This window comes from Gopherus flavomarginatus, chromosome 6 (assembly GCF_025201925.1).
Source record: "Gopherus flavomarginatus isolate rGopFla2 chromosome 6, rGopFla2.mat.asm, whole genome shotgun sequence".
In the NCBI taxonomy this organism is placed as follows: Eukaryota; Metazoa; Chordata; order Testudines; family Testudinidae; genus Gopherus; species Gopherus flavomarginatus.
Genome location: NC_066622.1, coordinates 1881375 through 1893831, shown reverse-complemented (window position 1 = coordinate 1893831; position 12457 = coordinate 1881375). Strand labels below are relative to the sequence as shown.

General features: G+C 42.9%; 2 protein-coding genes across 2 annotated transcripts in view; one reads left to right on the top strand and one right to left on the bottom strand.

Moving 5' to 3' along the window:
• The window catches only part of LOC127053211 (uncharacterized), a 361256-nt gene that overhangs the window by 191472 nt on the left and 157327 nt on the right, over positions 1-12457 (top strand). The gene's annotated exons all lie outside the window — the stretch shown is intronic.
• Positions 1-12457, bottom strand: part of PRKAR2A (protein kinase cAMP-dependent type II regulatory subunit alpha) — a 138540-nt gene that overhangs the window by 29692 nt on the left and 96391 nt on the right. Inside the window, exon 5 of the mRNA XM_050957510.1 lies at positions 6382-6488. Within this exon, the coding sequence (XP_050813467.1) occupies positions 6382-6488 (107 nt within the window). The remainder of the gene's footprint in view (positions 1-6381; positions 6489-12457) is intronic.

The window sequence follows — 12457 nt, the reverse complement described above, 5'->3', positions numbered from 1 at the left end:
TGATAGTCAAGGGCTGTGAAACAGTTTACCAGCTCCACACATGGAACAACAGCTCCGATTGTTACCATCTTGAATTTTTGTACCTTGATGAAGGTATTCAGCAAACTGAAATCTAGAATTGACCTCTACTGCCCTTCTTTTTTGGGAATCAGGAAGAACTTGGAATAAAATCTCCTTCCTCTGTACTGACTGGGAACTAGCGTCACGGCTCCTGTGCAAAGGAGAGAGAAAGAGACTCTCTTACACAAGTATTGCAAGGCAGGTAAGGAACTGGCTAAAAGGGAGATGACAACGGGATGTGCTGAAAGAAAAACTTTCAGGTTTGAGGGAGATTGTAATAGAGTTCACCAAGGATTGGTCTTGGGACCAATCTTATTTAATATTTTAATTAATGATCTTGATACAAAACGTAGAAGTGTGATAATGGAATCTGCTGATGATAGAAATTTGGGGGAGACTGTCAATACAAAGGAGAATAGGATTATTATGCAGGAAGAAAAGACAGTTACTCACCTTTGTAACTGTTGTTCTTCGAGATGTGTTGCTCATATCCATTCCAATTAGGTGTGCGTGCACCACATGCACATTCGTTGGAAGATTTTTTTACCCTAGCAACACTCGGTGGGTCGGCTGGGTCGCCCCCTAGAGTGGCACCACGATGGCGCCGGATATATACCCCTGCCGACCCAATGGCCCTTCAGTTCCTTCTTGCCGGCTACTTCGACAGAGGGGAAGGAGGGCAGGTTTGGAATGGATATGAGCAACACATCTCGAAGAACAACAGTTACAAAGGTGACTAACTGTCTTTTCTTCTTAGAGTGCTTGCTCATATCGATTCCAATAAGGTGACTCCCAAGCCTTACCTAGGCGGTGGGGTCGGAGTGAGATGTCGCAGAATGTAGAACTGCTGATCCAAATGCCGCGTCATCTCTGGACTGTTGAACCAGAGCGTAATGTGAGGCAAAGGTGTGGACCGAGGACCAGGTAGCTGCGCGACATATCTCCTGGATGGGTACATGAGCCAGGAAGGTGGCAGATGAAGCCTGAGCCCTGGTAGAATGTGCGGTGAGGTGGCTCAAGGGAACATGAGCCAAGTCATAACAAGTACGGATGCGCGCTGTCACCCAAGATGAGATCCTCTGGGAGGAGACAGGTAGGCCCTTCATTCGGTCTACCACCGCGATGAAGAGTTGGGGCGTTTTACAAAAGGGTTTTGTCTGCTTGATATAAAATGCGAGCGCTCTACGGATATCTAGGGAGTGCAATTGTTGTTCCCGTCGTGATGAATGTGGTTTCAGGAAGAAGACCGGAAGGAAGATATCCTGGTTGATATGAAAGGCCGATACCACTTCAGGGAGGAAAGCGGGGTGTGGTTGCAACTGCACCTTGCCCTTGTGAAACACAGTATACGGTGGGTCCACCGTGAGAGCCCTAAGCTCGGAGACTCGTCTGGCCAATGTAATGGCTACGAGGAAAGCTGTCTTCTAGGACAGGTACAGTAGCGAGCAGGTTGCTAACAGCTTGAAAGGGGCAGACATAAGTCTGATTAGAACCAGGTTGAGGTCCCAGGTTGGGGCGGGATGGCGTACTTCGGGGTATAGGCGGTCCAAGCCCTTGAGGAACCTAGAAACCATAGGGTGTGAGAACACGGAGCGGCCACTTTCCCCTGGGTGGAAGGTAGAGATGGCTGCCAAGTGCATCCTCAATGATGATACCGCTAGGCCCTGTTGTTTGAGACATCAGAGGTAGTTCAAGATGGTGGGGATCGAGACCTCGGTGGGAGTAACATTATGCGTTTCGCACCAGCAGGAGAAATGCTTCCACTTGACCAGATATGTTGACCGAGTGGAAGGTTTCCTGCTACCCAGAAGTACTTGTTGTACTGAGGCAGAGCAACGTAACTCGGACTGGCTTAACCACGCAGCAGCCATGCTGTGAGGTGAAGGGACTGCAGGTGTGGGTGGTGAAGTCTGCCGTGGTCCTGAGTTATGAGGTCTAGGTGAAGAGGCAGGGTAATTGGGTTGGCTATTGACAGGTCGAGCAGCATGATGTACCAGTGCTGCCTGGATCATGCTGGAGCGATCATGATCAAGTGAGCTCTGTCCCTGTGGAGCTTTATCAGGACCCTGTGAACCAGCGTGAACAGTGGAAAGGCGTAAAGCAGTTGGCTCGTCCACAGCATCAGGAAAGTGTCCAAGATCGAGCCCAGGGAGAGGCCTTGGAAGGAGCTGAACATCTGGCATTTCCTGTTCTCGCGGGAGGCGATACGCCCAAGGTGTCCAGAATGACCACTGATGGGGGCCTTGAACTTGGGCCTGGGTCTCCTGGAAGAGCCTGGAGGGCACATCGGAGTCATGGTCCTGTGCATAGGAACTGTCCGCATGAGAGGACACCGATGCGTGTCGGGATGGCCAAGGAGGGGCTGAAAACCCCTGGGAAGAGTCTCCCTCTATGACTGATCTCGCTCTGTGCCGCACCGGGGATCGGTACCGGGAGCCATACCAGTACTGGGAACGAGATCGGGACCTACGACTGGAGCAGTATCGGGAGGTCGACCGGGATTTCGAAGCTCGGCGTCTGGAGTGGCTGCGAGAGTCATGGTGCCTGGAGCTGGATCAGTGCCGAGAGTACTGGGCCGGCGAACGGGACACTGATCGGTGCCGCGAGTACGACCGGTACCGAGAATGGGATCGGTGCTGGGATTGCAATCGGCACCGGAATCGGCAACGGGACAGAGAACGCTGGCGGGATCGTGATCGTGAGCGGTGCCACTCTACAGTGCTGACAGAGGGTGGTCTCATCAAGGCCAGCTTGCCTACAGATTGTATAACCCGCACCAGCGGCACCAGGGGTTGAGGCAGGGCAGACTCTGTCATCGCGATCAGCTCCCTTGCCGTGAAAAATGTCTCCGGAGTGGAGGGAATAGTGAGCTCAACCATGGCTCTCGCCGGGGAGCTTTCAGGTACCGGACTCGACGGCCCTTGCGGGACCGGAATCAACGGTGCCAACGTTGTCGGTGCCGTGGCAGGTGTAGGTGCCAGGCGGTCTGATCTAACTGGGTGCCCTGGCTGCAGGTAGCACGGGAGCAGCGGAAGTCTTATGTCTCTTCACCCACGGGGAGAGAGAATGGTGCCAAGCAGACACCGGTGCCGGCGATGGTCAGTGCCGAGAGGTCTTAGCAGTACTGGTGCGATCCGGTGCCGAAGAAGCGCTTCTGCCAGTGGATTGTCCAGCACTCGGTGCCGAGGGCGGAGGAGTAAGAGCTGCCTCCATCAGGAGCTGTTTGAGATGAAAGTCCCGCTCCTTTTTTGTCCTCTGCTTGAAAACCTTGCAGATCCGGCACTTGGAGATGTGGGATTCCCCGAGGCACTTAAGGCAGGAGTCATGGGGTTCTCCTGTTGGCATCGGCTTGTGACAGGCCAAGCACGGTTTGAAACCCGATGAACCGGGCATGGGCCCCGGCACCGGGTGCAGGGGAGGGGCTAATCCCCAAACCCCTCTTAACTATATACACAATGTTATAAAAACCTATAAGAATTAACTGCAACTATAGAAATTTCAGCTATATATACACAAGAATAATGAGAGAACTACGAGTAGCTAGGGAAGTGGAGATCAGCTAAGCCGTGCTCCACTGTTCCAACGACCGACATGGGTGGTAAGAAGGAACTGAAGGGCCGTTGGGTCAGCAGGGGTATATATCCGGCGCCATGGCGGGGCCACTCTAAGGGGCGACCTAGCCAACCCACCGAGTGTTGCTAGGGTAAAAAATCTTCGAACGTGCACGCGGCGCGCGTGCGCACACCTAATTGGAATCGATATGAGCAAGCACTCGAAAAAGAATTGGATGACCCTGGGAACTGGTGTAACAGAAATGAGATGAAATTTATTGGCATGCAGTGCAAGATCATGCATTTAGGGACTAAAAAGAAAAATTTCTGCTATAAGCTGGGGGGAGGGAGGCTCATCAGTTGGAAATGACAGAGGAGAAAAACCTGGATTAATTAATTGATCGCTGGAGGACTAGGAGCCACCAATGTAATGTCACTGTGAAAAAGACAAATGTGATCCTACGATACATCGAGTGAAGTATTTCCAGTAGAGAAAAGGAAGTACTAATGTCATTATGCAAGCACTGCTAAAACCTAATCTGAAATATTGTGTATAATTCTAGTCATCCACATTTAGGAAAGATAAACTCAAACTGGAACAGGTGCAGAGAAGGGTTATTTACATAGAATATAAGAACGGCTGTACTGGATCAGACCAAAGGTCCATCTAGCCCAGTATCCTGTCTACCAACAGTAGCCAATGCCAGGTGCCCCAGAGGGAGTGAACCTAACAGGTAATGATCAAGTGATCTCTCTCCTGCCATCCATCTCCACCCTCTGACAAACAGAGGCTAGGGACAACATTCCTTACTCATCCTGGCTAATAGCCATTAATGGACAACCTCCATGAATTTATCCAAATTCTTTTTTAAACACTGTTGTAGTCCTAGCCTTCACAACCTCCTCAGGCAAGAAGTTCCACTGGATGATCAGGGGAACGGAGAGCCTATCTTCCAAGAGGAAAGTAAAAGACTGTGGCTTGTTTGGCCTAACAAAATGAAAGCTGGGAGAGGAAAGGATCTGATTGCGCTCTATAAATACATCAAGGAGAAGAGCTATTTAAGCTAAAGTACAATGTTTGCATAAGAACCAATGGGTAAAAACTGGCCATGAATACATTTAAGATGGAAATTAGAAGAAGGATTCTAACCATCAGAGGAATGAGGATCTGGAACAGCCTTCCAACAGGAGTAGTAGGGGCAAATACTCAAATTAGTTTTAAGATGGAGCTTGATAAATCTGTGAATGGGAAAATATGTCAGGGTTGCCTGCAATAGCAGGGGGATAGACTCGATGACCCAGAAGGTCTCTTCCAGTCCCAGTCCTATATTCCTAATTCACCCTGCATCCAGGAAACCTCAAAGAGTCATCTTAGTGCCTCTGAAGCAAAGTGGACCCAAAAACCCAAGCCTCAAAGGCACGGATGGTGGAATTTACTGCTCTACACCAGAGCCAGAAGGCTTTGAGAAAGGCCTGTGCCTAACATCTCCAAGCAGGTGGAGAAGTGAAATCTGCCACAACAGTTACCGTTCAAACAGGGAGCTCCTTCTTTGACCATGATGAGAAAGGAACTGTAAGGAAAGGTTCTCAAGAACATTAGTGCACTAGCAATTGCTCTGTGTACAAGACACACCAACTGATGGCTTAAAGAGCTAAAATCCTTAGAAAACAAAGGAATTTCCACCTAACTCAAACCAGAAGTGTATGACCCAAGAGCAGAAATCCAGTCAATGTGGTATCTTTAGGGAAATACGCTTTTGGACATGGAAAATAGATACAATAAAAGAATATAGATAATGTTAGACATTCAAAGATGATGATTTGTGGAACGAACAGTACAGCAGACACTGCTGAGCCTGCATTTCCAAGTCAGGTCTCAACTGTCATACAATACTACCTAGCAGGCTTGATTCACTTATTCTCAATATATTGTCTTTTTGACCTGCACAGTTTTGCCCACAGCTGTGACAGCAATAAAGTACCAACTACCGTCATACTCTCGGGGGGGGGGGGGGGGGAAGGAATTTGGTTGAATTAACTAGGTTACCAGAAGCTAATGTACAAGTGCTTTGTAAACTTCATAAAAATACCATAAATGACAGTCCAAAGGAAATGCACTGTCTTAAGGAATTGCTTTGAAATCTTTAGTGTCTATTTAATAGTGGCATTATTTGAAAGCGGAGCATCTGATAATTACATGAATCAACATCTGTGGCTGAATCAAGATCCTGTTCCCACAACCACTTATCCTTACATTATTCATGATTATTCTTATTAACATTACAGTATTATAGGAGCCACAAATGTATATTCTTCATATCTGCACAAGAATTAAGTAGGTGTTCATCAACACAACTGTCACTAGGAGATGCTTATAAGAGGAAACACTGATAAAGTTATTCAGAGAAACTCTGATGTATTATAAAAAGGTAAATTTATATATTAGGTATTTTATACATATGAAAGGGAGAATCTCTTAATTACACAGATATATAGATATTGATCTGCAAGAGAACAGATAGACTGAGTGACTGACAACCAGGTACCTTAAAATAGCTACCTAGTACAGAAGATTAGGCCAAATAATAGAGATGTTTATAAAAATCCCTAATGCCAGTGAAAGAAAAAACTAAAGAAAAACAAAAGCTGTATGAGGTACTAAGTCTATAGGAATTCCCTACTATTTCCAGAATGATTGAAATGGAACAGAAATTATGAGTTTAGATTTTTATCTCCATAGAACTCGTAAGTCAATGGCTCATTTTCCTACCTCTCAACGACATAAAAGTTGTCTCCATCATCTCCTTGGTCAATGACGTGTTCCTGAGGTTTCACTTTCCTCTCAAACATGGCGTCAAGAACCTGAGACAGCTGCTCCTGGAAGGTTAAAAAACCTCCATTAACATTATTCATTGGAAAAAGACTGGTTCAATTCAACTTTTGTTCTAGACAGTAAGTAGTAAGGCAAATGGATTTTCATATCCTGAATAGGAATATTTGGGTTATTTTAATATTTGGACATTAAACAGCTTTCAATTTTATTTTAATATTTAGTATCTCAAGGGTTTGCTTGCGTTGCATTTTCTGACAAAAACGATGATTTGTAGTTCAAGCCTAAACAGCTTAATCCACTGCTATGGGTTCAATGCCAAAGATCCTCAGCAAGTGTAAACATATCGCTCCTTTGATAGAGACATGCTGATCTACACCAGCTGAAGATATGGTTCACTAAATCTACGTCTACATAACAGCGCCATACTTACCCATCACAGTCTCTATCACTGTGCCATTTAAGGGCCTTATATGAATGCTGAACTTCTTTCCTATATTTGCAAAAAGAACAGGAGTACTTGTGGCACCTTAGAGACTAACTATATTTGTTATCCTTAAAACCCCTGACAATTGACTTTCACTGTAATTGCCGTCCACTATCAGATATACTAACTTTAATATTTAAATCACAACAGATTCCCAAAATGCAACTCAAACACCCCTAATCCAGTGTTTATGCTGCTTAATGCATTTTAAAATTTACTACACTAGTTTTATAATATGACTCATTACAGCAGTATCTGTAAGCACCACTATATTAGAAGTGCTGTCTAACTTTTCACCAGAAACCTTATTTTCTCATCTTAAACCCGCTTAGTATTTAAACTGAGAAGACAGTCTCAGCCTGAAAGGTGTTTGTTTTAACCACGTATTTAAAGTATGTGTGTCTAAATAACAGAAGTCAAAAAATGTAAGCATTGTGGCTATAAATACTTTAACTCCTAAAGCTCAATGGTGCCTTATTTTGGGGGGTGGGAAGCAGAGGCTTTAAAAAAAATCTTCAAGTTTGTTGATAATGTGAACAAGTATGGCTGGATCCTGAAATCTCAAACGTAAACAGCCACAGGAGGTTAAAACACCAGGCACGCTCACCAACTCCTTTTTAATAAGAGTTAGTAGCATAGCTGATGCACATACCCAATACATTACAGCATTTTAAGATTCTACAAACTCACTCACAAGATATTGTGTAACACAACTGCATTAGTGAATATCACTTTTTTTTGCAGGATTCTCTCCCATGACAGAACTCATATTTTGTTCTCTCATGGCTTTAGATGTGGAGACATAATGCAATTAGTTTTCCACAAGCAAGAGTGTTCAGATCTGCAGCTTATTAAGGACTTTTGCTAGGAACCTGGATTGGTTTTACTCCAAAATTTATTCTGATTCTTGCAAGAAGTGATCCAAAGGACACTGGCTTCTTAGTCTGATTATGAGTGTTCTGGTAGTGAACTCACGCCTTTTAGAAGATATATTTAAACAGAACAGTGGTTTGAGCATTGGCTTGCTAAACCCAAGGTTGTGAGTTCAATCCTTGAGGGGGCCATTTGGGGAACTGTGGTAAAAATCTGGGGATTGGTCCTGCTTTGAGCAGGGGGTTGGACTACATGACCTCCTGAGGTCCCTTCCAACTCTATGATTCTATGAAATAGGCAACAAATTATATAAATTACCTGGGAATTCAAATCTCAAACAACCTAGAAGAGCTCTAAGATTTAAATGTCAAACTACTACTTCAGCAAATAAACAAAGATCTAGAAGGCTGAGGAAAGCATGCAATGTCTTGGTTGAGAAGAATATCCATAGTCAAAATGAACACTCTGCCAAGCACTTCTTCATTGTTTCAAAATTCTTATGTGATTCTGTGAAGTTTTAGGAAAAAACTAACACCAGTAGGACAATGGAACAAACAATAGCAGGGGATTAGCCTACATGACCTTTGTGGTCCTTTCTAACCCTATGGTTCTACCCCAGATAAAACCCTAGCAGGAACACAAAGGATGTTAGAATTATGTGGAATAAGAAGAGACCAAGAGTGAGCGCAGATACTTTGTACAGACCCATTAAACAGGATAGATTTGCTGTTCCAAATATTCTATAGTGCCACCCAGCTCAAAGCAGTAGTGAAGTGAGGGTGCTCTTAACCAGGCAAGCACTGGCCCTTTATGGAACAAGAAAATTGTGGCAGTGAAAATGTCACAAGGCTACAACAGATTAATAAAAAAAATCATGCCCTCCACAAATCTACACACATTCTTTATCAAAGGCTACTCTATGAGGTTGGGATAGAACTAGAGAAAAGTAATTCTTTTCTGTTGCCAATAGCTCCCACTGCTAATAAGCCAGATCTTAACGCAAACTGTGAACTCCAGAGCTTCCAAGATTAGGAGAGTGATGGAATACACATGGTTGGCCAGTTATTCAATAAAGAAACTTTTCTAACTTATTTAAAGATCAAAACTAACTTTAGCTTGGTCCACTCTGCCCTGGTACCAGTACTTTCAAGTCAGGCATTATGTTTCTTGATTTTCCAGAAAACAAAACTTTAATAAAGAGATGGTGTCTACTCAATTAGAACACAAACAAAAAATATAACTAATTGGTATAAATCTTTGCAGACAGCTTTCCTAACAAAAAAGTCTCTTTTTATGACATGCTGGGGACAAGGATGCTGATAGACAAATTACCTCAAGAGGGTCTGATCTGGAAAAGAAGACTAGTGATTTTAGTTTAGTTTAGTAGCACAATACAAGAAAATTTCTTGAAGATACTGTTTCAATGCTACCTCACCTCAGTCACGTTAAAAAACAGAGATTGAATGGGGATAAATGTTGGAAAAGTTGCGGTGAAAGAGGAGATTTTATGCATATATGGTGGACATGTCCAGTCATAAGAGAGTATTGGGATGCCATCTGTAATCCAATACCACAAATTGTTGGAAATGTATTACCAAATGATCCTTTGGTAATTCTCCTACAGCTTCCAAGAGGAAATGATGAATTAATCCCTTATCTGTTAGTCGCTGCTTGGCTATCAGTAGCCTCTCACTAGAAAAAGGAAAAATAGTCCAACCACAGAAGAATGGTTCAAAAAATATGGGAGGTTGTAGTTCTGGAAAAATGAACACATCAATTATGTAGACAGCAAAATAGATAGGACAGATAGCTACTTAGATATTTGTTTACATTTTATTCAAAGTACATCCATCAGCGCCCTTCCCCTGCCTCATGATCAATGTTTCTGAATATTAACATTTGATAGATATGCCTGGTCTGTTAAATGCATACACTGACATTTCACTCAACTTAATAAAATCACTAGAAACAACATATTATAGGTGTTGTAATGATGCTCACTCTGTAATATGGTAATACCCTGTTAAACAGATTACTATCATCTGTAAAATGTCTCTTTAAACAAAAGGTAACTGTTATGATAGTTTTGTTTCTGATTTTTGCAATGCAAGAATTTGTAAACTTGTTAAAACTTCCCAAATAAATAGTGTAAAAATAGTTTTACGCTCCCTTAGTCATCACAACAAAGGGCAGAAGAGCAGATTTCTGTCTGACTGTTTTGCAAGATTGGCTTACTTATATTAGACCATTCATTATGTTGAGACCACATACAGAACTGGATACAAGCAGATGCTGCACACACTTTGTAGCCTGGTGCGTATTCTGTAATCGTTCTTTCCAGGCTGTTCATATTTTTCAAGGGGGATTGAGAAAAAGATGGCAAATGCTACCCACCATTCATATTGCTATTGGAAAGAAGCTTGACTCCTTTTGTAAGGTGCCCTCAGAGGTAATGATGTCCTGTACCATCAACCTACACATCATGATCATTTTCTTTAGTATAAACATTGTTCTAGTGTTGGAGCCCTAACAACTGCCATAATTAAGGTTGCTCAGTTAAGAACATAAGAATAGCCATACTGGGCCAGACCAATGATCCATCTAGCCCAATATCCTGTCTTCCCGCAGTGGCCAATGCCAGGCGATTCAGAATGAACGAACAGAACAGGAAATCATTGAGTGATCCATCCTATTGTCCACTCCCAGCTTCTGGCAAACAGAGGCTAGCGCCACTCAGGACATGTGGTTGCATCCCTGACCATCTTGGCTAATAACCATTGATGGACCTATCCTCCATGAACTTACCTAGTACTTTTTTGAACCCTGTTATAGTTTTGCCCTTCACAACATCCCCTGGCAACGAGTTCCACAGGTTGACTGTGCACTGTGTGAAGAAGTACTTCCTTTTGTTTTAAACCTGCTGCCTATTAATTTCATTGGATGACCTGTAGTTCTTATGTTATCTGAAGGAGTAAATAAGATTTCCTTATTCACTTTCTCCATACCAGTCAAGATTTTATGGACCTCTATCATAACTCTTAGTCGTTTCTTTTCCAAGCTGAAAAGTCACAGTCTTTTTAATCTCTCCTCATACAGAAGTTGTTCCATAACCCTAATCATTTCTGCAGCCATTCTGTGTACCTTTTCCAATTCTAATATATCTTTTTTGAGATGGGATGACCAGAATCACATGCAGTATTCAAGGTGTGGGAGTACCATGGTTTTACACAGAGGCACTATGATATTTTCTGTCTTATTATCTACCCCTTTCCTAATGGTTCCTAACATTGTTAGATTTTTTTATGGCTGCTGCACATTGAGTGCATGTTTTCAGATAACTATACACAATGGCACCAAGATCTTTTTTTACACCCCATCATTTTATATATATAGCTGGGACTGTGTGTTCCAATGTGCATTAGTTTGCGTTTATCAACTCCGTATTTCACCTGCCATTTTGCTGCCCCGTCAACCAGTTTTGTGATAACCCTTTGTCATTTTTCACAGTCTGCTTTGGACTTAACTACCTTGTATTTTCTGAAAATGTTGCCACCTCACTGTTTATCCTTTTTCCAGATAATTTATGAATATACTGAACAGCACTAGTCCTAGTACAGGCCCTTGCGGGAATACCACTTCTTACCTCTCCCCATTCTGAAAACTATTTATTACTACCCTTTGTTTTTTTGTCTTAACCAGTTACTGATCCATGAGAGGACCTTCCCTCTTATCCTATGACAACTTACTTTAAGAGCCTTTAGTGAGGGCCCTTGTCAAAGGCTTTTTGAAACTTTAAGTATACTATATTCACTGGTCACCCTTGTCCATGTTTGCGGACCCCTTCAAAGAACTCAAAGATTGGGAAGGCATGATTCCCCTATATAAAAACCATGTTGACTCTTCCCCAACAATCTGTTCATCTATGTGTCTGACTAATGTGTTCAGTTTCAACCTATCTTCCTCAGATTCAACTTCCAAGTTCTGAACCATTTTTAGGGAAAAGAAAATCACGTACACTGGTACAAAGCAGCACTTATTGGCATAAGAACAGCAGCATTAGCAAAATAGGTTTGTCGTTAGTGAAAATAGAAAGGGATGCAATTTTCTTGCGGAGAGTGTCTAAAAAAATCATGTTAGTCAGAATCTTGAAACATGTAATTGAATTAAAACAGATTGATTGGTGTTTGATCTTTATGTACATGCTCAAAAACTGACTGCAAACAATTCATATTTCAGAAACTGGCACTGTGAAAGTGATGGGCAGGAGTGTTAGAGTCAATGACAAAAACCATGTGAGCATCAGCTGTGTAACTGGAGAATTCTTTCAAAATACTTGCATATTAGTATGCAAATATCAATGGAGTAAATTTTAGTGAGTGAAGGAAATCATCACTTGAATGATCTGATATAGTAGACAAGGTCATCACAAAGTAACACAGCAGCAGTGAGCAAAGCCACAATAAACCACGTTCTCCACTGGTGCAGCTTACCACAGCTTCAAAGCAGAATGTGCTGCACCAGTGCAAGTCACGGCTTACAAAGATTTTTGCCTATCTGCACTAGAGATTTGCACTCATGCAGCTACAAGAGCTAACTATTAACGCTGAATCCCCAAAGCACAAGAAGTCTCAGAACAAGGCAGTTCCTACTGATACG